The sequence below is a fragment of the Myxine glutinosa genome, chromosome 8, assembly GCF_964187855.1.
Source record: "Myxine glutinosa chromosome 8, kmMyxGlut1.1, whole genome shotgun sequence".
In the NCBI taxonomy this organism is placed as follows: Eukaryota; Metazoa; Chordata; class Myxini; order Myxiniformes; family Myxinidae; genus Myxine; species Myxine glutinosa.
Genome location: NC_136268.1, coordinates 102,680,206 through 102,705,366, shown reverse-complemented (window position 1 = coordinate 102,705,366; position 25,161 = coordinate 102,680,206). Strand labels below are relative to the sequence as shown.

Below are 25,161 nucleotides of genomic sequence, written 5' to 3'. Positions count from 1 at the left end.
TTCTCCCCCTGCCTTCTAACTTCACCAAGTCTTATAATGTCCCAGTCTATTCCTTCAAGTTCTTCCTCAAGCTCTAGTAGTCGCTCGTCTCATAGTAAGGATGTAACATTGGATGTGGCGAGTCCTAGATTCCAGTGATGGCCTGTATGAACCCAGGGATTCTTAGCACCCCGTGTTCCTTGCCTGGTTTGACCGCCATATTTGTCTTGGGCATCGGAACTGCTGGGGACTGGGGCCATTGTTTTTCTGGACTACTCCTCTACGCTGGCCTTGTGTGGGTTGAAAGGGAGATTTTCATTTCAGAGATCCATCTCCAAGATTAACTGCCTTACTGAGCTGGGAACGCTGTCCACAAGTAGCAATCACTGCTGACTTTGCTGGATGGCCGATGACTCTTGTGAGCTCATATGCCCTCAAATGGATCTAGTTTTTTAATTAATGTCCACATGTTTGGAAACCCCTTGCTGTCGGGTAAGGGACACGCAGTGACTATTGTCCAGGCATGGTAATGACGATTGGAAAAGACAACTGGGCTGATTGGTTAAAATTGGAATCTTTGTGATTGTGCATCCAGACAACGATCAACCTCTCCCAAGCGGAACCGGTGATGTTTCCAAAGATTGTGCAGAGAAGATCCTGGAAACCTGGGGAGAAATACTTTCTAAGTGGTTGGTGCTCTACAAATTTTTCCCTGTGACTATCATCCTACACTGTCTGGCTATATTGAACCATGAAGGGGTGAAGTGTTATGGTGATAATTGTGATGCCATCCACCTGTGCATACAGGCATAACAACTTGAGTGTCCGCCCAGCCAAACTGCCCCAGCTAGTGCGTGCCGGTGTGCCCGAAGCACTGCGTGGGGAGGTCTGGCAACTCCTCGCTGGCTGCGACACGACTGATCACATGGTTGAAAACTACCGCGTCCTCATCACCAAGGTTAATACTCCGTGTTGCTAACTCGCAGAGTTTTGGCCCATTTGTGGCTGATGCACCCGAAGTGGCGAACTGCTTGCTTTACTCTGGCCATTGTTAGATACAGAATGCCATGCTGTTCAAACGAGTGATGTGTTTCAATGATAGCTGTTGTATGCAGGACTCCCCACAAGACAGTGTCATCACACGTGATATCAACCGCACTTTTCCTGCGCATGATTACTTTAAAGATACGGGAGGCGATGGCCAGGACTCTTTGTACAAAATTTGCAAGGTATCTCCTTGCTCTGAGGTTCATTCTTCCGACAATGTTTGTTTTGAAGCTGCTCCCATAATCCTGTGGTAAACTGTTTGCATGGTTTATTGCAGGCTTACTCTGTCTATGATGATGAAATCGGGTATTGTCAAGGACAGTCTTTCTTGGCTGCAGTCCTCCTGTTGCATGTGAGTGTACTCCTGCCCTTACTAGTTCCTGCTTTCCTGTGGGAAGCAGAGGAGACGTTACATTGCCAGTAACTGTTGCTTTTGTTTGAATAGATGCCGGAAGAACAGGCCTTCAGCGTTCTGGTCAAGATCATGTTTGATTACGGCCTGCGGGACCTCTTCCGACAGAACTTTGAAGACCTCCACTGCAAGTTCTACATACTGGAGAGGCTCGTGCAGGTATCCCTTTGGGACGTAGTGTTGATGTGACCCGACGGAAAGTCTCCTTTGCTTGTTTTTGTGCACGTGTTGCACAGTTTTGCACGTCCCCAAAGGTGCTTGTTGTTTCCAGGATCTGATCCCCGAATTGTCGGCTCACTTTACGTCCATAAATCTGGAAGCTCACATGTACGCCTCACAGTGGTTCCTCACCCTCTTCACAGCCAAGTTCCCCCTCTACATGGTTTTTCACATCATGGACCTCCTCCTGTGTGAGGTGCTGCATATTGGGAACCTGGATAGTTTAATGTGGTTTTAATTTGAGCTTTTGTTTTGAGGAAAGGGAAACAAAGTCAGAAGATGGAATTCCGAAGATTCCCATCTGAAATCGATATTATTGTTCTTTTGGATTGTAATTGTACAAGTTTTATACTTCGTTGGATATTATGCAAGTTTAACAAAAAATGGTCTCTCTCTAGGGCCTGAACGTTTTGTTCAGCGTGGCTTTGGCTTTGCTTAAGGTGAGCTGGTCCTGTGGCCCAAAGGTTTGTCATTTGACTGTCGTGACTTCCATCATGTGACAACAAAGGATATCATCGAATGGTCCTCTTGTGTCTAGTGGTAAACTTTTCGATTGTCCTCCTACATGCAGACCTCAAAAGAAGATCTGCTGCAGGCCGACTTCGAAGGAGCCTTAAAGTTCTTCAGAGTTCAACTGCCTAAGCGATATCGCTCTGATGAGAACGCGCGCAAGTTGATGGAGCTTGCCTGCAGCCTCAAGGTGTGTCGATTTCATTTGGTGCAACGAGGAAACAAAATGGCAGCCAGACATTGTTAAATGAGATTGGCACGGTCATTTATTTTGCATTCGGATTTGTTGTTTTTGTCATCTTTCATGAATACTTGTATTTTGTGGCCACTTTTTATAGGTAGGAGGGATTTTCTTAACAAAGGGAAATTTATTGAGTAGATCGATAATTAAATTTATCTTCAGAATCCCGTTATTAGGATAATCTGAAGGTTTGGTTATACATATTTATTTGGCCTGTTTGACATTTTCTTCTAAGCACTAGACTCGATGCTGGAATCCCATATACTGTGTTGATTTGATCATTGTTTTTTACGAACATCCTTGCTCCTGAATCAAAGTACCTACTCTTGACCAAGTACTTGCGACCTGCAAGCCCTTGTCCAATTGACTAATGGGGGAAAAGCTTCAAATTATCACAATTTGCTTTGACTCAAGTAAGCATCACACTTTCCTTTAGTAATCTTGATTGTCGATTTGATGCAGATAACTCAGAAGAAGCTGCGAAAATATGAGAAGGAATACCAGACCATCCGGGAACAACAGGCACAGCAGGAGGATCCACTTGCAAGGTTTGAGGTGACTGCTTCTGCAAGGTTAAAATGTAGAGGTTCAGAGCAAAATTATTCTGTGTTGGATTGGCAAGATGCACCAATGAGAATAGTGCAGTTGTACAAAAGGGCCACAGCAGTGCTGCCGTCAACATGACCAACAGGGGAAGTTGAAGAGGCTGCTACTAGGCTTTTGATTTGCCGGTTCTTCTCGCTGTGGCGTCCTTGCAATCGGTGATGCCCATTGAGCCATATGGTTGGGGGCGCTTCCTCCATTTATTGCAATTTCAAAGTAAACTGCACTTCTTATCCAATGTCTCTCAAGTGTGTGTGTGTGTGTGTGTGTGTGTGTGTGTGTGTGTGTGTGTGTGTGTGTGTGTGTGTGTGTGTGTGTGTGTGTGTGTGTGTGTGTGTGTGTGTGTGTGTGTGTGTGTGTGTGTGTGTGTGTGTGTGTGTGTGTGTGTGTGTGTGTCTTTTTCGTATCCCGACTGCTATATCGCTGCAGCAATGATAAAACAGAGGTCCAGTTTGGGTTGCAAATCTCCCGCAGCAAAACAAAACGAATCGATTTGAGATGTACAACCGAACGACGCAGTTTTGGTACGAAACCGAAATGATGCACAAACCATGGCCGCACATCGTGATGCCAATGGAGGTCCCAGCCACCGTCGCCATTCACTGCATCTGGTTGCAAAAAAAAAATGGACCTGAATTTGATTATCCAACTGTGCAATTTGACATAGACCCTATGTCAGTAATATGTCAACAATCTTTTGCCAAAAAATGGTAGGGTGAGCCACCCCACCCTCAGTGCTGCTCCTTGGGTAAGGTCAAGTTTGATTGCCCCCCTGAACCACCGGCTCTGTTGAGAACGGCCACGAAAGACACCGTACTGAAGATACAAGATGCTTAATATGGGATTCACACATATGCTGGAAAAGGGTAGACTCCAGATAATGCTAAGTCCCTTCTCAAAAGCATTGAAAGTCCACCCAGTTTATATGCACCGAGGCAACTTCAGCGCAGAAAAGATTGGCATCGTAAAAGGAAACTTCCCACAAGAACATGTCTCGTGCGCAATGCACCTCACACTGCCTTGAAGGTCATTTCCCAGAATGTAGGAGTTTTGTACCAGGGCAGGAAAAACACCGAGTTAGTCATGATCAGAAAAGCAGGGTGAGAAACACAGACCAGCTTGTGGCCACGAAGCAAAATGAAAGAGAAATAAAAGGGCATGAGAAAAATCACATTCCCAGCCTGTCGGCCATAAAACACGAGAAAGGTTTAATTAAAAACGATCATCATCTCCCACAGTGACACATCAGAGTCTGCAAACTTTTTGAAAAACGTACGTAGGTACAACTGTTGCTTCCAAATGACATATTTTGGCACCAATCGGATAAAAGAGCATCGCTTCATAACGCCTTTAAAAGTGCAAGGACAGGTATATCATCTTGCTGGCTCATTGTTCCCACAACATGGCCAGCTTTATGTCGGATGCTCCAGAGTTGGGACTAGAACGAGTTTGTTCATATATGCATATGATGCACGAACCAGGAATGTAGTATTCGACCTCGGAAGTTCTCGCATAAAATAAGCCTGATTCAATTGGCGAGTAACAAATCCTACAATCCCCAATCTGTTGAAGACTGGTATCTTGCTGGTTCATTTATAAAAGTAGTTTCGAGTGCTTTTCCGTTCGGCCGTTTTACATTAACCACACTTTATTTGGGCCAAATGATGCAACTTTGCTGGGTGGGAGCATGACTTTGTGAATGGGCTGCCATTGATGCTGCACTGGTTGGAAAACAAAATTCTGCATGTGCTCTTTGATTGCCATCATCTTGCCCCCTCCACACCCACTACTTACCCTCGCAGAGAGAGAACCGCCGGCTACAGGAAGCAAATCTGCGTCTAGAGCAGGAGAACGATGATCTGGCACATGAGCTCGTCACCAGCAAGATCTCTCTTCGGAATGACCTGGACAATGTGTGCTTCTATCTGTCGTTTCTCTGCACTGGAAAGATTAATTGATGATTAAGAAAAAAAAATAGTTGGCAGTGCTTTGCATATTGCACAATCATGTGCTGCAGGCCGAAGACCGTGCGGACACTCTGACAAAGGAGCTGGTATTGAGCCGGCAGCGTTTGGGAGAGGCCGAGGAGGAGAAGAAGCTTCTTGAAGTCGAGGCTGTACAGGTGTGTGTTTGTGTTTCGGCTCATCAAAAAATCTTTTGTTTGCCTCCCGTGTCGTCCTCTCATCCTCTCTCCCCGCATTTCCACCATAAGGTGTTGAGAAATGGTATGCGTTCCAGCACCATTTGCCATGATCAGAACTTCTCATGGTTTGTGTGATTCTGCTGAGATGTTGTATTTGCTTAAGCGACTTCTCACATTTCATCCCCTTCTTGTCTTGACTCCTCCCGTCCTCTCCGTCACACCTCAACCATACCTCTCCTACCGTTAGTTGAAAGAGATGTGTCGTCGAGAGCTTGATAAGGCCGAGGCTGAGAAGAAGAAAAGCTGCTCGATTATATCCGATTACAAACAGGTCAGAAGGATCTTTTACGGCATAGCCCATAGGGCAAGCCGTCTAGAACAGTGTTTGTCCGTCCGTATGTATGTATGTTTCCTCAAATGTATACCAATCAGAGCTGAGGATCTGGTCACATGACAGGGTGATGTGATTATGTCTGATGTCATTACGGCTGTACGGCGGCTGACTCTCCACACACCGCCAATTTTTATTCCAATTTCGTTCAGGCCAAACATATTGTCGAACCTGTCATATATCACAATCTGCATGCTCTACCTTTACGTTTTTCATTCAGTGTGAATCACACACAAACCGATTGTTAAAATGATCATCAAATATCGAAAGCATCGGCGTTACAGCTCTTCCAGCAATACGGTACGTATAGGCCTTCGGCTTCATGCCTCACATTAGGGCCGCTTCAGACAAATTAAGCCCAGGTTTCTTAATACAGTCGTGTATCGTTTCAGTTGTATCGTTTTCGTAATAATAATAATATAGTAAATATGACCATAACACTTTAATCCCAATGTCGTGAATATAAAGTTAATGGGTTGAAGCGGTGTATGGTTCATGAATCGGTGATAAGCGGTGTATGAAACTAACAACCGTGGAAGTAAGGAATTCGCCTCGGTTTTTTGATGGCATGTTATTAACCCAATCCTTGTGGAGTATATAGATTACAGTTGATCTTCCCCTCAGGTCTGTAAGTAAAACTTACCTCATGGATGTCTGGATTCCTCCAAATTTGTTTGTTTAATGTTATGAACAGCATTAACGACTGTTTAAAAAGATAATCGTGTGTTTGTGGTTCATAATATATTACAAGCCCGGCTACGCCCCTGTTACTTTCGGTCTTGTTTTCGAGGGATTGGGAATAAATACATGAATGAATGATTGTGTGGTGTAGGAAAGGTAACTCACTTGGCAGACTGTATGATCACAGGTTCCAGGATTACAACCTTCAAAGAGGCTGCTGAACAGACTTTAAAGGTATTAGTACATGTTGTCCAAATTCAGCTGAAATAACGATACTTAAAAACCAACCAAGTATGAAGTTAAAGGAATATTTTTCTTTATTTGGAGAAATTGCATTTTAAATGCATTACAACAGATTTGTTTCAACTTAAAGTAAGCTTTCAAACACTTGAGATTCTGTTTTTAAATCGTGTGGTGGTTGTGGAGCATAGCCTTGAGGTTTGTAGTCTTTCCTCCGAGCTCTTTAGCCTTGGTTGGAATCCCGACGCAGCTATAAACTCTAATTCTGGTGTTTCGCATGCAGGGCGAGACAACTATGTGTGTGCGCTATCCCACCGGACGTTAAACTGGGCATCCCATTTAGCAGCAGGAGTCGGTGGACGTTAATGATCCCACAATATCCTTCGTGAAGAGTAGGCGAGCTATTGCTGGCACCATGAATAAATTACAAATTCCTGCTCCAACCAACATTAGGGGTATTTTTTTTTTTTTTTTTTTTTTTTTTTGTATACAAGATCGAGGCTCGTGAAAGAGCTAACATTAATCACACAGAAAGACAAACCGACACATAAAACATATAACATGGGGAGCGGTAGGCAAGATGGGGCGAGAGGGGGAGGAACACAAACACAACATCTGAGAGCAGGGACATCGAGAGATCTGTGGGAGGGAGAGGGCTTTGGGGGGGGGGGGGGGACACACTTCTGTACAGGCACACTTCTAGCAAATGCTGGCAAACCATAGCTACCTGCTGCATTCGGAAGGTACTACGTACAGTACCAGAGATGAGCAGGTGAAATTATTCCATTTGTTAAGGGTGTTGCAGCAACAAGACCCTGTGCATCAGCACACAGCATTTGTCGCTAAATTTATTATAAAGCTGGGATTAATATTTAACCAATGATAAGACTCGGCAGTGACGATTAGGTGATTTGACGAGCTCAGTTCGGCTGTTTGTAAGCTTCACATTCTGAAGAACATTGCTGATGTGAGAGTCATGGTTGCTGTTTTTCTGCTCTGAGACAGGACACGTCTGAGTCTGTGACCCAACAATCGTGATGGACAATCTTGACATCTAAGCAAGCTGACATCTAAGCAATGAAGTCCATCCTATTTTTTTTCCCCCTGTTTTAATTATTAAGAAAACCTTGGATGTACCACTTTGTCGAAATTCCAAATACCCTATGGCTATGACCATGTTGTCCAATTAAGTACAGCATAGAACATCATGAGCTCTTGTCCAGCATTGTCGAAATGCTTATTTGTTGTTATATACAGTGCATTCAGAAAGTATTCAGACCCCTTCACTTTTGTCACATTTTGTTATGTTGCAGCCTTATGCTGAAATCGTTTAAATTCATTTTTTCCCTCATCAATCTGCACTCAATACCCCATAATGACAAAGAGAAAACAGGATTTTAGAAAGTTTTGCAAATTTATTAAAAAGAAAAAACTGAAATATCACATTGACATAAGTATTCAGACCCTTAACTCAGTACTTAGTTGAAGCACCTTTGTCAGCGATTACAGCCTCGAGTCTTCTTGGGTGTGACGCGACAAGCTTTGCACACCTGGATTTGGGGATTTTTCTGCCATTCTTCTCTGCAGATCCTCTCAAGCTCTGTCAGGTTGGATGGGGACCGTCGGTGGACAGCCATTTTCAGGTCTCTCCAGAGATGTTCAATTGGGTTCAAGTCAGGGCTCTGGCTGGGCCACTCGAGGACCTTCACAGAGTTGCCCCTAAGCCACTCCTGCGTTGTATTGGCTGTGTGCTTAGGGTCATTGTCCTGTTGGAAGGTGAACCTTCGGCCCAGTCTGAGGTCCTGAGCGCTCTGTTTCAGGGTTTCATTGAGGATATCTCTGTACTTTGCTCCGTTCATTGTTCCCTCAACCCTGACCAGTCCCCCAGTCCCTGCTGCTGAAAAACACCCCCACAGCATGATGCTGCCACCACCATGCTTCACCATTGGGATGGTATTGGGCAGGTGATGAGCAGTGCCTGGTTTCCTCCAGACATGACGTTTAGAATTGAGGCCAAACAGTTCAATCTTGGTTTCATCAGACCACAGAATATTGTTTCTCACAGTCTGAGAGTCCTTTCGGTGCTTTTTGCAAACTCCAAGCGGGCTTTCATGTGTCTTTCACTGAGGAGAGGCTTCCGTCTGTCCACTCTGCCATAAAGCCCAGATCGGTGGAGTGTTGCAGTGATGGTTGTCCTTCTGGAAGTTTCTCCCATCTCCACACAGGATCTCTGGAGTTCAGCTAGAGTGACCATCGGGTTCTTGGTCACCTCTCTTACCAAGGCCCTTCTCCCCCGATTGCTCAGTTTGGCCGGGCGACCAGCTCTAGGAAGAGTCCTTGTTGTTCCAAACTTCTTCCATTTAAGAATCATGGAGGCTTCCCCAGATCTGTGCCTCGACACAAGCCTGTCTCTGAGCTCTGCAGGCAGTTCCTTTGACATCATGGCTTGGTTTTTGCTCTGATATGCATTGTCAGCTGTGAGACCTTATATAGACAGGTGTGTGCCTTTCCAAATCATGTCCAATCAATTGAATTTACCACAGGTGGACTCCAATCAAGGTGTAGATTCCCAGGCAGTATTAATATCATGAGAGGGGGAAGTGAAGGACCAGTCAAGACATGAAGGCAGCCTGCAGTCCCTGCCAGGAGAAGAGAAGAGCAGGGCTGGGGTGGAAAGGAAACAGGGAGGCAGTAGGTGTTGTGAAAATAAACCAAGTCCACAACTTTGTCCCATAGGTAGGTTTAATCTCAATCAGATCTTTAGCATCATCCTGTAAAATACAATCATGCAATATATATCAGGATCTTGGCATCATATAGGGAGGATCGATTATATTAGTCAATGCAAGCAAGCCTAGAATACATGAGCGAGTACGTACCATTCAGGACTACATGTCATAGTAAAATGTCACAGGAGTGGCTCAGCGTCGCGGACGTCCGAGGTCTTATAGACGCCCCTCTGCGGTTTAAGTGGGCATCACTCCTGGGTTCAACTTTGATATACATTTTCACTACATTCTCCCCGCCGTTAGAACTACACTGCCGCTAGGTAGGAATCAAGCGTGCGTCAGCATTAATTGATTGGGGACGTCATTCCGTGTCAGTCGGTCCATCCGTAGTGGTCAGGGTGGCGAGTTACTCTGCCAGCACGGGTCCGGAAACTACCGGGTACGGCCTCCCCAAGCCCAGAGTCCCCTGCATCGGAGTAGCCGCTGGAGGCAGGTGTCGGAGGGGGCACCTCAGGGCCTTCATGCAGGGGTGTATTTGATGAAGGAAGGGACGGCAGATGTTCCATAGAGGAAGCTTCGGGAGAGTCCATAGACTCGTAGATCGGTTCGTCGATATCCACGCACGTGTAAGCAAAAGGGAATCGCGAGTACTCATCAACGATAGTGAGCAGATAACGAGAGTTACTCGACACCGGCAGCGGCCCTTTGAAATCCATCGCCAATCTCTCCCACGGTCTAGTAGCATCCCTAACCAGCGTCCCCATGGGAGGGTTGTAAAATCGCGGTTTGAGTTCCGCACATATAGCGCAGTCGCGGCAGATCCGGCGGATGTCCTCAATCGAGTACGGCAGATTACCACTACGCACAAAATGAGCGAAACGCGTCACCCCAGGATGACACATAGTGCCGTGCAAAGCGCGCAGACCCTCCAGAGTTATGATACCCGTGCACGTAGCCGGCCTCGATAAGGCGTCGGCGACCAGGTTATCCTTCCCCGGGCGATATTTGATGGTGTAGCAGAAGTCGGCGAGTTTGATACGCCAGCGAGTGATTTTCTCATTCTTAATGCGTTGAGCATGTAAGGTGTCGTACATGAACGCTACGCTTTGTTGGTCCATGATGATTTGGAAGCATCGCCCGAGTAAGTACGGTCGCCATCGCCGAATCGACTCAACGATGGCGTACGCTTCCTTTTCGACAGACGAATGCCTCCGCTCAGCGGAGGTGAGAGTCCGCGAAAAGAAAGCCACCGGGCGCCCCCCCCCTGGGAGAGTGTTGCCGCTATCGCATGATCCATCCGAGGCATCACTTTCTAAGACGAAAGATTCGCTCTCGTCGATCGTCGCCACAGCGGCGCCAGCGATGTCTGCCTTAAGGCTGCCAAGGCGGCTGGGCCCATGGGGAACGTGTCGCAGGCCACAAGGGGGCGGAGCTTCACGGAGAAATTTTGCACCCACTTCGAATAGTGGGCGAACAGCCCGAGAGCGTGCTTCAGCAAAGCTCGATCGCTAGGCGGAGCCATATCGAGCAAAGGTCGCAGATGCTCCTTATCTGGAGCGACAGAGCCATGGGTCACGGTGTACCCCAGAAGATCTATCGTGCGTAGAGAGTAACGACACTTAGCCTCATTCATGGTTAGGCGATACCTCTGCGCGATCTCGAGGAAGCGCTTCAGATTAGCATCATGATGCCCCTGGTCATACCCACAAACCGTAAGATTGTCCAGATATACAAAGACATCTGTCAAGTTCTCCTTAGTAACGAGGTCGTCCATAGCCCTCTGAAAACAGGCGACCCCGTTCGTCACCCCAAAAGGTAGTTGGGTGAACTGGTATAACCTTTGACCCGATTCAAAGGCGGTATAGATGCGATCAGCCCTAGAGATGGGGATCTGATGATACGCACTACGCAGATTGAGAGTGCTGTAGACTGAGTACTGGGCCACCTGTCGTACCAGCGCGTTCATCCCCGGTAACGGGTAGGCGTCCAGCTGTGTAAAGCGATTAACCGTCTGTGAATAGTCGATTACCATGCGTCGGCGATGGGCTTCACTTCGCACCACTAAGACCTGGGCCCGCCACGGCGACCGGCTAGGTTCTATGATACCTTCCTTTAAGAGCTGGGCCGTTTCCTCCGCAATGAATTGCGCGTCCGCTCGTGAGTAGCGCCGTGATTTCACCGCTACAGGAGTGCAGTCAGTGGTCAGGTTGGGGAACAGCGAAAGAGGCTCAATTTCCATTTTCGCTAGTGCATACACAGCAAGCGTGTCAGTCCCACCGAATTCCATTTCCAAACGGCCATGTCGCTGAAGAAAATTGTGTCCTAACAGAATGTCAGCACATAAAGCAGGCAAGACCATGAGATGTACATCTGGAAACATGCGTCCCTTTATCACAAGTTTCAATCGACATTCCCCTTTTGTGCTGAGCCGAAGCCCCTGGGAGGCCATGAAGATCCGTCGTGTTGTCCCGAGGACCGGCCACCCATGTTTACGCACCAGTCGTTGATCGATAAAACTATCCGTAGACCCCGTGTCGACTAAAGCCCGCGCAAAAATGCCTTCGACCATGAGTGGAATAATGGCCTGAGCAAGGCCGTAAGATCCTGCAGGTATTGAGCCATCCGGGCGAAAAGATCGCGCCTCGCGTGTGGAGCCCACGCCGGCTGCAGTTCTCCGGTCGTTTGAGCGGCTTCCGGAGGGCCCTCGTGTCAAAGGCATAGTTGGAGCTTTTGGTCGTGCTAAAGCAGGAGCTTCAGGAGCTTGTAGTCCGTACGAGCAGCCGTCAGAGGGCGCTTGTGTCACGTGCATTGTTTGCGTCAAAGCGGGAGCTTGTCGTTTGTTTGAGTAGCCTTCGAAGGGCGTTCGGATTCCAGTCAAGGACGGTCGTGTTCGCGCCATTTGTTTTGGCGGCCCGATGTATCTCACCAAGGTCGAGCGTGCAGCCAGGGGCCCACGAGGAGGAGGACCGCTCATCAAAGTCGGGTGAGGCGCCCCGCTCTATGCTCGGTCCGTTGGCTCGGCGATAAGCCCATTCAAGGTCGCGCGAGTTCATGCGCCCCGCGCGGTCTTTCGGCAGACTTTTGCAAAATGTCCTTTAGTCAAACACAAATGGCATATTGCTTCCTGAGCCGGACACGCTGACCTGGGATGCTGTCTGTTGCCACAGAAGTAACACGTAGCATTTCGTACAGGCCTTGGCCTGGCCGCCGTAGCCGCAGCCAAGCCGGAATCCGAGTCCACCTCGGGAGCGGCCAAGGGCTCCGCTAGCGTGGTCGAGTCCGCTCCCGTATCCTCGGCGGTAGCCCTCTCCGGTCGCGCGAGTTGAGAAGTCCCCGCGACGACCCGTGTGTGGTCATAGGCGGTAGATTGTTCCCGGGCCTCAGTGTAGACGTGAGCCACCCGTAGAGCCTCCGCGAACGTCAGGTCAGCTGTCTCCAAAAGTCTTAGCTTGAGAGCAGGAGAGCCGATCCCAGAGACGAAAGCGTCTCGAACAAGATCGTCCTGGACTTGCTTGTGAGTGCGGACCTCTTGAGTACTGTCCGCAAGTAGTTGTCGTAGCTCCTGGGCGAAGTGATCGATCGACTCGGTGGGCTGTTGCCGCCGCGATGAGAGCAGATACCTGGTGTATACCACGCTCCCTTTCTTCATGTAAATTCGCTTTAGCTCCGCCACAGCGGCATCGTACGTCGTACATCGTTCAATGCTCCTGTAGACGTGGTGGTCCACTTTAGTCTGCAGCACGGCCAGTTTCGTTTCAGCAGTGGGAACGGTCTCCTGGGCTTTGAACTGGTTCTCCAGTGACCTGAGCCAGTGAGTTAACTCTGAGCCCGAATCCGCAGCTTGTGGGTCGGCGCTGAAGGTCGGTACATGGATCATCTTGTGTCCCGCCATTTCCGTAGATCCTGATTGAGATTAAGTGTTGTGAAAATAAACCAAGTCCACAACTTTGTCCCATAGGTAGGTTTAATCTCAATCAGTCCTTTAGCATCATCCTGTAAAATACTGTTACAGACGCGGTTGTGGATGTTGGTTTACCGAGCGGTTTGGTATGACCGCGCCTGCACGTTTACCCGATTATACTCGAACCTTGGCCGAGTCGCGCTATGCTAGGTCAATGAAGGAAAAGGACACAACGGCTGGATTAAAATGACACGACACCAAGGGTTCAGTTCTCAAGACCTCCGGAGGAGGTTATATTAGGGTGGAAGGTCAGATTACAACGACAAGAGGGACAGCATAGGAAGACAGGCACTTAAACACGGTCTTATAATAGCCCCGACAGACGACAGATAAACAGGACAAAGGCTGACTCACACGGGGATTGATGGCAAGGAAAGCGGGTAGTCGATGGCTCAAGGTGCACTCTTGGCTCAAGGACAGAATCGACCCGGTCCGGTCCAGAGATGTGGGAGGTCTCTCTCAGCGCTCGAGGTCGCGACTTGTCTCTTCTTCAAGCTCGGGGCGCATCTCTCGTCACGTCCGGTAAGTGGCCGCGTATATCCGGCGGGGAGTGACACGCCCTCGGCTAGTTAGCTCCGCCCCAGATGGAATCGGTCCGCCCTTCTTATTGGGTGCGGGGGGGGGGGTTACTGGCTCCGCCCCTGACGAGGAGCTGACAGCCAGCCCCTTCGTGGTAACCCCGTGGAGCGCATGGGCAATGGCGGCTAACCACGCCGGTGTGAGGACGCACACTCCCCGCACGCCGCGCCCCTCTGTTGTTGTAGTTGTTGTTGTAGTTGTTGTAGTTGTTGTTGTAGTTGTTGTTGTAGTTGTTGTTTCATGGGGAAGATGGGAGGAGGTGTGGGGAGGTCCTAAACTCACTACTGGTGCCATACAATCACATTCTGGTGCAACGAAGAGTCAGAATTAATGGAAACGAGTCCTTAACTGACATAGACTAAGAATAACTAGCAAGATGTCCTATAGTTGTCTACGTGAGATGCGGTGAACCTGGGCACGACATTTAATGGGGGAAAAAGGGGAAGGTCGGTTCTACAGAGTGTTATTTACAGGCAATGGGACTAGGGAATGGGGGATTGGGGATAGTTGGGGAGTATTGGGGAAATAGGGGAGTATTTACAAGCGGATATTGAGGCCAAGTCCCATATCCGCAACATTGCACCCTTCTCTACCCTCGGGGCGTCCCGACCCGATAAATTTTTACCTATTTTAGTGTGGCACTCAGATGTAGTTCCCTCAACTATTAACTCTACCCTGAGTGCGACATTTTTACAGATGTTCACAAATGAGTAAATATGTCCCCCTGCGACGTTGCACCCTTCTCCTCACAGAAACACGCCCACAGGATAACCGAATTGCGGAAAGAATTCGCAAACTAAACATACAGCCGGTAGGGAGCATTATTTACAAGACTACGCTGATATTTACACTACGATCCAGGACCTGTTTTTGGAGGAACACATGCAGATGTTATGCATAGAGAGAGCACGCATGCCAGCATCGATACACCAACCCACGAGTGCTCTGTGGCCTGACGGCCTTTAATAATGTGCAGAGCACCCCTTCCAAGCACCGAAAGCACCACCCCAAGCACCAGTCAGCACCATCCGGTGCAGTCACCATTGTTCAATGAATAAAAATAAATTCAACAACCCCTAACCCTGCAGGTGTCTCTTGCTCTTCGTGTGGTGCACTTGGCCTTCTGGCTTCTTTCAAAAATAAAGAAAGGCGCCAACCGCGTCCATTTCTGTATTGTGGCCTTCAGTGGTGTCAACTAAAAGTGGTTCACCTGTATGGCATAGGTGCCACGTTGACCCATAGGTCCATCCACGGGTGGTGCTTGGCCGCAAAAGAACTGCGGTCCATTGTGGGTGGCCACTAACATTGCGGTCCATATGGTGTATCGATCCAGGCAGCAAGCAGCGAAAGTGCAGGCCCACAACTGCGGATCCAGCACCTCTCTCTCCTCTCTCTCTGCCCCAAAACCAGATCCTCGGAGGTGGGAGACAAAAGAAGCAGACAAGTGAGTAAGGTGGTAAGGGCGCAAAAGTGCACGCAATGCAAGGTAATGCACACTGGGGGCACATGGGAACCAGGTGAGACAGGTACGTTCCTACCGTACGCCCCCCCCCCCCCCCCACCAAGTAACCTACATGGCCCCTCCCTTACCCCTTACTGTATCCACAAAACACAACACTACCCATAAACATCTACTTTACAAATCAACAAACATCCCTACTGTCTTCCCCGTTCCTCCCATAAACCAAATTCGTCTTCTCTCCCTCCTAACCAATCAAATTTGCCATTTTCAACTTTCATCAAAATTTGCCATCTCCAACTCAACATCATAATTTGCTATCACCAATTCATCATCAGTCCCTCCTAGGGAGGGAGAGATGGAATCACCCCAATGTCTCATCCACGTCGTGATGCGTCTCACCAATCCACACAGCAATTCTCATTTCCTGCACACATAACAAAGAAAACACAGGTGTGGAGTCATCATCATCACCACAGGTAAGTGGCTGCGTATGGTGCGACAGGTTCATCAATCCTAACTATTTCCTAAATGACTTTAACAACTTTACACTACCCGGGGTCTTTCTCCGGCCAAACCATTGGCCCTCTTACACTATGGGTTCTAAAAACCAATTCCCATTGGCCAAACTGTGGTGCTTTTCAATTTGGGGTCTCACTCCCCCGATTCATCTCCCGGTGCCCTCGCACAATTTCTGGGCCGCGACGTGTACCTCTCCCAGCGGGTCTACCCACCTGCACACCCCCACCACTGCAGTTGCCTCCGAGCTTACCTGCTCCTTACCCTAACCTAACTACCTGGGGAAGGCCTCTGGCGCTCTCCCCACTCGGTGCCCTCTCTGGCACTGGGCTGCCCGATCCACACCCGGGATCCTCAGGCACCCACTCACAACTACCGGCTCCCAGAGCCCACCTGCGGCCTCACCTGGCCGACATCCTCACAGTGGTGGAGTGCCCAACCAACTACACACACTAACAGGCTACACGCCCAGCCATTTCCACAACACTAATGCACCCATCCACAACACCATTCTGCAACCGCACCACAGATGCCAATATCCAACCACAATTTACCTGTACCCTCTACCTAACACTTACACTACCCGCCCCGGGTATCCGTGATGGGGGTCCACTCTTCCCCCATTCACACCTTTGCACCATGCACACCACTCCGTACCACTTACTCCAACTCTCTCCACACACCTGTACTTGCACACCTGTGCTCTCATTCTTGGTGCCGCCTGCACCCTTCTCTCCCCAAGCGCATTCGCGCTGATCCACACACTCACTACTCACACACTGCTCCACACACCTGTCCAGTTGCACACCTGTGCAATCACACCTGTTCAATTCTCACACACACGGCATCATCTCATCTAACTACTCCCTTCTGAAACTTGCGCTTCCCAGTCGTCCCTTTAAACTATTGCGCTCCCTCGTCATTATCATCCATACTAATCTACCTGCGTCCCCACTACAGGTATCAGTCACTAACTAAACTTAACGTTACCTAATGTCATCTTCTAGGGCCCTATCAATATAACCTAACCCACCCGGGCTAGTTTTCACTGCCATACACCCCATAAACTATTGCTCCTTTGCCCCCACTCATGGGAAGGGTGGCAGGGATGCCAGCCTTACCCACCGGGCCCATCGCTCACTACCAATTTTGCACATCAAATTTCAACAAATTAAAAATTTGCCAATCACTACCCATCATCTGCCAATCACTACTGCCAATCCCTTGCCAATCATCAAATTTTGTTTTTCTCTAATTTTGGGTCCAAAACACTAACCTCATCACCCAGTCTACTCACTAATGCCTCTCGGTGCGCCAATTCCTGTCCAAAGCCCGGCTTCGTAAAGCCAAGCCATGAATGCGGGTTGTTCTGTGCCAGCGGCTGGATGCGTCCGGCACTCGGTGCAGGGACGGGGGCTTACCCGGGCCGAGATCCCACGCACCATCTCGGCGTGGAGCCATCCAATGTCCCGATCTCGACCTGCCGGACTGCCTCAACAAAAAGTGGTCGCCATGACGACCCTTTCTATCGGGCTGCCCGCTCCGCCTAGTGGAGCACGGACGCGGCCGTTCAAAGCGAGGCCCAGCACGCACCGAGGGCCCGATTCGGCTAAAAGTCGCTCTAACCTCTAAACCGGTTACCGTCGATGCTTCACCTGGACGCTTACACCCCGCAGCCCGTTCCTTGCTCACACATCCAGCCGTTTCCATGCTCCTCGTACCTTTCCTTACACACCCAGGTACACCCATTCCACTCACAGCCTTGGTCACACACCTGACCACCGAACACTTTGGCACACATTCGTTGGTCGCACACCTCACCAACACACCTCTTCGCACCCCCTCCTCTGTCACCTCCTCTGTGACAATCACAGGTGTGCTCTCATTCGCACACCCAACCACGTGCCTCACCACCAACTCCAGCGTGCATTCCCACTCACGCTCTACCATTCCAGGTGTGCATCCTTCCATCCCAGGTGTACATCCTCGCTCACCTGTCACAACAAACTCACTCTCCTTGTCACTCTCACTACTCTCACCTCCATTCTTGACAGCGCACTCACCCTTACTCTTGACAGCACACTCTTTCCTCATGCACCTGTCCGTCACACACCTTTCTCGCGCAAACTCTCCAGTTACACCCTCTGTAACACTCACCACAGGTGGACACTCTTCCTTACTTCTGACAGCGCACTCTTTCCTCATGCACCTGTCCGTCACACACCTTTCTCGCGCACACTCTTGCGCACACTCTCCCGTCACACCCTCTGTAACACTCACCACACCGCGCTTCCACGTGCTCCCTCGCACACGCGCTACGACCGACTCACTCTCGCCAGCACACTCACTCCTTGGCGCGCACTTTTTCCTCACACACCCCAGAGTCGGACTTTCTTGCACACCTCCTTTTTCGCACACCAGACCTGTCGCACACTTCACCAACGGCCTCTCACGAACACCCGGGTCCATCTCGACCCCCAAGCTCCTTAAATCCCCTGGCGCATCATACGCACGACCATATTGGTCACCACTTACACCGGGTCCTCTTCCTCTTCGCTTCTCCTCCATCACCTGCGAATCCCTCATCCGGTTAATGAGCACATCATCACGATCCAAACACAGACTTTGGACCAATTCTTTTACTTCCTCCTTTATCTCTTTCTTATCCTCTCTCCGTCGCTTTTTAATTTCGCTCACCCCCTCTTCCACTTCTTCTAATTTCTGCTTCACCTCCTTCATCTCCTCGTGCGCCCCTTTAAGTTCTTCCTCTAACTCCACTTTATTTTTTTCTATGTGCTCCCGCACCTCCCGCTCTTTAACCTCCATCACCTCTACCACTTTGTTCATTTTTCTCGTCAAGTCCTCATGTACCGTCTGACACTCTTTTTTAATTACCCCTACGTCCTTTTTCATCTCCTTCTGCGTCGATTTTAACCCCTCTATTACCGCTGTGTTCTTCTTTACCTGTTCCCCCAACTCCTTTTGTCCCACTGTCAGTTGTTCTACTCCCAGCGTCAACTCCTCTATACCACTTTGCAATTTTACAGTCCCCTTTCTCACCTCCTTCTCCATGCGCTCCTTACAGTGCCTCACCTCCTCGCGCACTCCTCCGACCTCCTCACTCACACCTCTTCTGATCTCCTCTCCCATCACTTGCATCTCCTGCCCAGATGCCACCCTCATCTGCTCCATTTCCTCCCTGTGAGCATCCAGTTTGGTTTCTACCCCCATTCTGACCCCCTCTATCTGCTGCCCCATTTGGTTAACTTCCCTTTCCGCTTGGTCCCTCATGTCCCTCAATTTGCCTTCCATCCTGTTTTCTAACCCCTCTAACCCCTTTTGCATCCCTTCCATTTGATTCTCTTGAGCGGCCATTCTGTTTTCTACCCCCATTAACCCATTTCTCACCTCTTTTATCCCGTTGTCTAACCCCTCAAAATTATTGTCTAACTTCCCAAATTTCTTATCTAACTCCTCAAAATTATTGTCTAACTTCCCAAATTTCTTGTCTAATCCCTCACCGGTACCCCTCGCTTCATCCCTCATTACACCCATTTGGCCCTCCAATCGCTCACCCTGAGCATCCATCCGGTTCCCCATTACCCCCATTTGGTTTCCCATTTGTCCCATACTGCTTTTCAAACCTCTAATTTGGTCTCCCAATTGCTCACCCATTTGTTCCATAAGGGCCCTCATTTGCAACATAAAAAGGTTCGGATCCACCAGGGGCGCTGCCATGGTCGCGGGCGCGGTGACCAGCGAGGCGCCATTTTGCGCTCCCGCAACGTCGGGCGCAACGACGCTATTTTGTGCGTCTGCTACCCTCGCTGCTTCGCTCTCCTCGCGTCCCTCAATTTGGTCCTGGACCGACCCTGCCTCACTCTCCCCTACCGGACCCCAGCTGTCTTGATCCGCCATAGCGCGACTTTCAAAATTCGGGTTTTTATTTCCGTAAAACAAATCAAATTTCGCCGTTATAATTTTGAGCGCGGGAAACGCGCTCCGGATCGAATTCTACCTCCCCAACACCAATTGTTACCCTAGTGGTACAATTGGTGTTCCAAAATTTGGGCCTAATAAATTTAGTCCCAGGTCCGAATTCCACTCCTCGACACCAATTGTTACAGACGCGGTTGTGGATGTTGGTTTACCGAGCGGTTTGGTATGACCGCGCCTGCACGTTTACCCGATTATACTCGAACCTTGGCCGAGTCGCGCTATGCTAGGTCAATGAAGGAAAAGGACACAACGGCTGGATTAAAATGACACGACACCAAGGGTTCAGTTCTCAAGACCTCTGGAGGAGGTTATATTAGGGCGGAAGGTCAGATTACAACGACAAGAGGGACAGCATAGGAAGACAGGCACTTAAACACGGTCTTATAATAGCCCCGACAGACGACAGATAAACAGGACAAAGGCTGACTCACACGGGGATTGATGGCAAGGAAAGCGGGTAGTCGATGGCTCAAGGTGCACTCTTGGCTCAAGGACAGAATCGACCCGGTCCGGTCCAGAGATGTGGGAGGTCTCTCTCAGCGCTCGAGGTCGCGACTTGTCTCTTCTTCAAGCTCGGGGCGCATCTCTCGTCACGTCCGGTAAGTGGCCGCGTATATCCGGCGGGGAGTGACACGCCCTCGGCTAGTTAGCTCCGCCCCAGATGGAATCGGTCCGCCCTTCTTATTGGGTGCGGGGGGGGGGGGGTTACTGGCTCCGCCCCTGACGAGGAGCTGACAGCCAGCCCCTTCGTGGTAACCCCGTGGAGCGCATGGGCAATGGCGGCTAACCACGCCGGTGTGAGGACGCACACTCCCCGCACGCCGCGCCGCGCCCCTCTGTTGTTGTAGTTGTTGTTGTTGTTGTTGTTGTAGTTGTTGTTTCATGGGGAAGATGGGAGGAGGTGTGGGGAGGTCCTAAACTCACTACTGGTGCCATACAATCACATTCTGGTGCAACGAAGAGTCAGAATTAATGGAAACGAGTCCTTAACTGACATAGACTAAGAATAACTAGCAAGATGTCCTATAGTTGTCTACGTGAGATGCGGTGAACCTGGGCACGACATTTAATGGGGGAAAAAGGGGAAGGTCGGTTTTACAGAGTGTTATTTACAGGCAATGGGACTAGGGAATGGGGGATTGGGGATAGTTGGGGAGTATTGGGGAAATAGGGGAGTATTTACAAGCGGATATTGAGGCCAAGTCCCATATCCGCAACAATACAATCATGCAATAGATATCAGGATCTTGGCATCATATAGGGAGGATCGATTATATTAGTCAATGCAAGCAAGCCTAGAATACATGAGCGAGTACGTACCATTCAGGACGACATGTCATAGTAAAATGTCACAGGAGTGGCTCAGCGTCGCGGACGTCCGAGGTCTTATAGACGCCCCTCTGCGGTTTAAGTGGCCATCACTCCTGGGTTCAACTTTGATATACATTTTCACTACAGTAGGTATGGAGAAAGCAAGGATGGAGAGGGGCATGGGCTGGATGGACACGTAATAGGGGGATGCCGAGCAAAGGGTGTGGGGGAAACCCGGGTGTGATGACGATGTGGGGGAGGTTGCTGATGTGAGGGAGTTTGCCATTGTAGTCCCACACACAGTGAAAAAAGGTTGGATTTAAGAATTCTGAGGGCATAGATGAAGACAGACATCAAGCAAGTTTGGGATGGCAATGATCAAAGGCACAAAGAAAACCGCTATATGAACATGGTGGATGAGATATGGGTTTACGAGTCATCCAGAAATGGAGAGAGGGGTGGAATGGGAGAAATGTGTATGGGACGATTGAACATTTTAAAATTGTTGCTTAAAAAGGTTTAAATTGTTTGGGAGGAAGAAGAACAATAAAACGAAGGAAAAAAAAAAAACTCGTTTTTTAGAAATGTTGTAATTGACAAGTTATAAGGAAGGCAGGAATTAACTTCCGAGGTGGTGGATAATGAAACAGATAAATTGGAAGCACGTTGTGGATGTGAGAAACAGCTGAGGGTGGGGGAGGACAGGTAGGCCCAAAACGATCTGAGCCTGAGACCGAATCAAATGAATGGAGAGAGCATGAAAAAGTACACAGCAATGAGTACTCGATACGAAGAGCGATCGACATTAAAAGGGTGCAATGCATGCTTCTTGATGGAGATTTTGGCAGCTGTTAAAAACTGTGTTTGAAAATGTTTTCGAACAACGTCATGATGAATGATTTTAAAAATCTTGTGCTGCCTGCACTTGCCCTGCACACTAATTAGCCATTGCGGTTTGTGTGTTCAGGTACTTAAGGGAAGATGAATATAATCAGGAGTTTGCTTTTAGTCGAAGATTGAACCAAGGGCTGTTGTGTTCCAGGCGCATCAGCTAGATTTGAAAGCAGGTGCAAGTAGCTCTTTGTGAACTTGTGGACACACAGGGCACGTCCCTGTACCAAGTGACAGTTTGTGTGGTGCAGATCTGTTCACAGCTGAGTGTGCGTCTGGAGAAGCAGCAAGCGGCCAACAAGGAAGATGTGGAGCATATTCGGGTGAGGATTTTGTTTTCATTGCAACTTTGGTGTGCATTATGATATTGTCGCCTGCACAGGGTGGTCCAACTTGCTCGTCTGTTGCAGGAATCCCACAGGTATTGTGCATGTAACAATATTTTTGCTTCTGCTGCCACCGTTGAGGGGTGCGACTTTGCGTTAATAACCATTCCTATCACACTGTGAGGCGCATAGGGCTACCGATGCAGTTTCATTGGCTAAGGAGTTCAATCCTGGACGGGTCGCTACTCCGATGCAATATACTTAGTGTTGAAGGCCCTCCTTTTTGGGGGCACTGCTGACCGACCCTTGGTATTGCTGACCCAATTCTTGTTGACCCTTGGTATCATTGTACTGTGATTGCTCTTGAGGCATAGCTTCCTCAATTTGCCACCTATTGGGATGTGACCTATGCCACTGCTATACTTTTGAGGATATCTTGACAAATGTTACGCACTTTATTCTGTAATCTACGTGTACATAATGTATGTGGATCTTTGTTATGCCTCCGCCCATGAAGTCACCAGAGGCATTATGTTTTCGGGTTGTCCGTCCGGCTGTCCATCTGTGATAGGTTTTCGTTACCGTGATAACTTGAGAACAGCTGATGAGATCCAAGTCAAACTTGGTACAGGTATGTATAATGAGGTAAAGATGAACTGATTAGATTTTGGGGTCACGAGGTCAAAGGTCAGAGGTTATGTAAGGTAAAAATTGTTACCATGATAACTTATGATGCAAAGATTAACTGATTTGATTTTGGGGCCAAGAGGTCACAGGCCACAGTCTGTCATAGATTTATGACTTGGGAATGGCCAAAGGGATTCAAGTCAAACTTGGTACAGGTATGTATAATAATGCAAGGATGATATGATTAGATTTTGGGGGCAAAAGGTAAAATGTCAGACGTCCCGTTTGGTAAAATTTCTGTTACCGAGCTAACTTGTGAACCAGTCATGGGATTTTCACCATACTTGCTATAATTATATATTATGATGCAAATATGAACTGAGATTTTGAGGTCAAAGGTCAGAGGTAATGTTAACTTGCAATTATTTTGTAACCACGATAACTTGAACGACTAAAGGGATCCAAGTCAAACTTTGTCCAAGCATGTATAATGATGTAATCATGTGGGCGGAGGCCTATCGGTGGACGTCACAACGTCGAAGAGTGCCGTTCTCGTTTTTTAAAGATTTTGCCATCTCTACACAAACCCACACAGGCAAAGATAGCAGAGTGTCCTCGCTGCAAGCAGCTGTTTGGAGCAGACGGGCATTTGAACCTTGCCGTGGGAGAGGCGAACTCGAGTGAGCGCAATCTTGACCAGGAAAAAGAAACGCTGCAGGTCCAGCTACGTGAAATGGAGCTAGAGCTGGCACAGACAAAGCTCAAGCTTGTGGAGGCAGAGTGCCATATACAGGTGAGATGTCAGGTGTGTATGTGTACAAAGCTGCGGTGTCAGGAGGTAGGAGCACTTGGGAATTGTGCCGTGTCTTTCTTTTATGTACCAGGACTTGGAACACCAGCTGGGAGTTGCGATCGGTGAGGTTCAGGCAGCTCGGAACACGTGGTTCAACCGTACGCTCAGCTCTATCAAAACGGTCACTGGTGCACAGGGCAAGGAGACGGTCTGATTGTGTGGGTACGGACTGACTGCTCAACCCCTCCTGCTCTCGTTCTACAACGAGAGTGGGAAATCTCGCAGTGTTGTCAAATGAGCATGTGGTGAAAGACTTCTTCTTCTTCTTGATGGCGCTCCTTTAATCATTGTTATTATGAAAAATACTTTTGGGTTTTATTTCTTCTCCTTTGGCTTTGAAACCAGCAGGCCATGCAGCTTTCACCATGATGTGCCATATGCTGGTGGACAAAGCTTTTTGAATATACAGTAAAAGCTGTCGACCTCACCCAGTTCTTATTGTTATTTGACGTACAGTACTCCTATTCCCAGCCTGATGTGGACAATAGTGCTTTCGGCTTTCTTAGTAGAGCGTGGACAAAGCACCCATCTACAAATACTGTTCAAGCACTCATCTGGGTGTCCGTCCTTAGAACCAGCTGTACATTGGAGTTCCTGGTTCTTTTTCATCCATTGTGATGCTGTTAAAAACGCTGTTTTGGAGACGCATTTACCCCTTTGAGGTCGTTTTATTGACCTTATCCGTAACGACTTGCCATCATCACTCGTCCAATCGGTTTTCTTCGTTTACAGCAGTCTTTCATCAGTCTGTCTCTCACTGTCTAAAATGAGATGTTCTTGTATAGTGATGTACATTGTTGTCTGTGTATAAATACATTAGTTAGCCTGAACCAGTAACTTTGACGCCCACTATTTTGACGAGACTTGTACATATTTATATTACTAATAAAGGGATCGTGTTATCGCAATACAGACTCGTCCATGGCCTGGTTTGGGTGATTTTTAGCTGCGACGAGCAGCTCTATGAGAGGACCTCGTTGTTGTTGTTGTTGTTGTTGTTGTTGTTGGGGTGCCTTTTTGAATAGCGCATGCACATACACTCGGACGTGCGTTGGTATGAGGTAAGAACATATTGCAACGGATATCCTCATGATTCTACACGTCGCAGCTGGTGACCACACTGTGGTCATTTTTCTCTTGTTTTTATTTTTTTTAGGTCATCTCGTCTCGATTCTTGAAGAGGTTAACATATAAAATGGGTCGTGATGTCAGTCCGTTCGTCCATGAACTTTTTTTGTGATTTTTGCTACTCCTCCCTTATCACCTGGCTGATTGTTCTGAAATTTGACACATGAATACGAGAGTATCCCGCACAATCGATCAGGCTTTGATTTTGGATCATGGGGGTACCTGGGGGGAGGGGGGGTTAATACCCTTATCCTCCTCCCCCCCCCCCCCCCCCCCCCTCCTCCAAATTTCAGGTCCCCTTACTTGTCCCTTA

At 48.6% G+C, this 25,161-nt stretch overlaps 2 protein-coding genes across 10 annotated transcripts in view; one reads left to right on the top strand and one right to left on the bottom strand.

The window, feature by feature from the left end:
• Positions 1-24,628, top strand: part of RABGAP1 (RAB GTPase activating protein 1) — an 83,932-nt gene extending 59,304 nt beyond the window's left edge. For 5 of the 9 annotated variants that reach the window (XM_068125001.2, XM_068125000.2, XM_068125002.2 and 2 more), the window contains exons 11-25: positions 575-668; positions 787-937; positions 1,095-1,208; positions 1,304-1,378; positions 1,472-1,597; positions 1,710-1,853; positions 2,056-2,097; positions 2,229-2,357; positions 2,871-2,963; positions 4,814-4,924; positions 5,029-5,133; positions 5,402-5,485; positions 22,166-22,237; positions 23,463-23,660; positions 23,752-24,628. In XM_068125001.2, the coding sequence (XP_067981102.1) occupies positions 575-668; positions 787-937; positions 1,095-1,208; positions 1,304-1,378; positions 1,472-1,597; positions 1,710-1,853; positions 2,056-2,097; positions 2,229-2,357; positions 2,871-2,963; positions 4,814-4,924; positions 5,029-5,133; positions 5,402-5,485; positions 22,166-22,237; positions 23,463-23,660; positions 23,752-23,874 (1,661 nt within the window). In that variant the 3' untranslated portion in view covers positions 23,875-24,628. Of the gene's footprint in view, positions 1-574; positions 669-786; positions 938-1,081; positions 1,209-1,303; positions 1,379-1,471; positions 1,598-1,709; positions 1,854-2,055; positions 2,098-2,228; positions 2,358-2,870; positions 2,964-4,813; positions 4,925-5,028; positions 5,134-5,401; positions 5,486-22,165; positions 22,238-23,462; positions 23,661-23,751 lie in introns of those variants that run through there. The other 4 variants (XM_068125004.2, XM_078783604.1, XM_078783605.1 and 1 more) reach the window with 2 other exon arrangements.
• On the bottom strand, positions 10,624-21,559 carry LOC144893310 (uncharacterized). Its single transcript, XM_078783607.1, has 2 exons — positions 20,936-21,559; positions 10,624-13,198 (listed from the first exon to the last, which is right to left on the bottom strand). Exon 2 carries the CDS (start codon positions 13,085-13,087, stop codon positions 12,245-12,247), a length of 843 nt encoding a protein of 280 aa, XP_078639733.1. The 5' UTR covers positions 13,088-13,198; positions 20,936-21,559; the 3' UTR covers positions 10,624-12,244.
• Positions 24,629-25,161: the final 533 nt, after the last annotated feature.

Bases quoted from the DNA above. Each gene is read 5' to 3' on its own strand.
- LOC144893310 (XM_078783607.1), bottom strand. From the start codon at position 13,087: ATGGCGGGACACAAGATGATCCATGTACCGACCTTCAGCGCCGACCCA.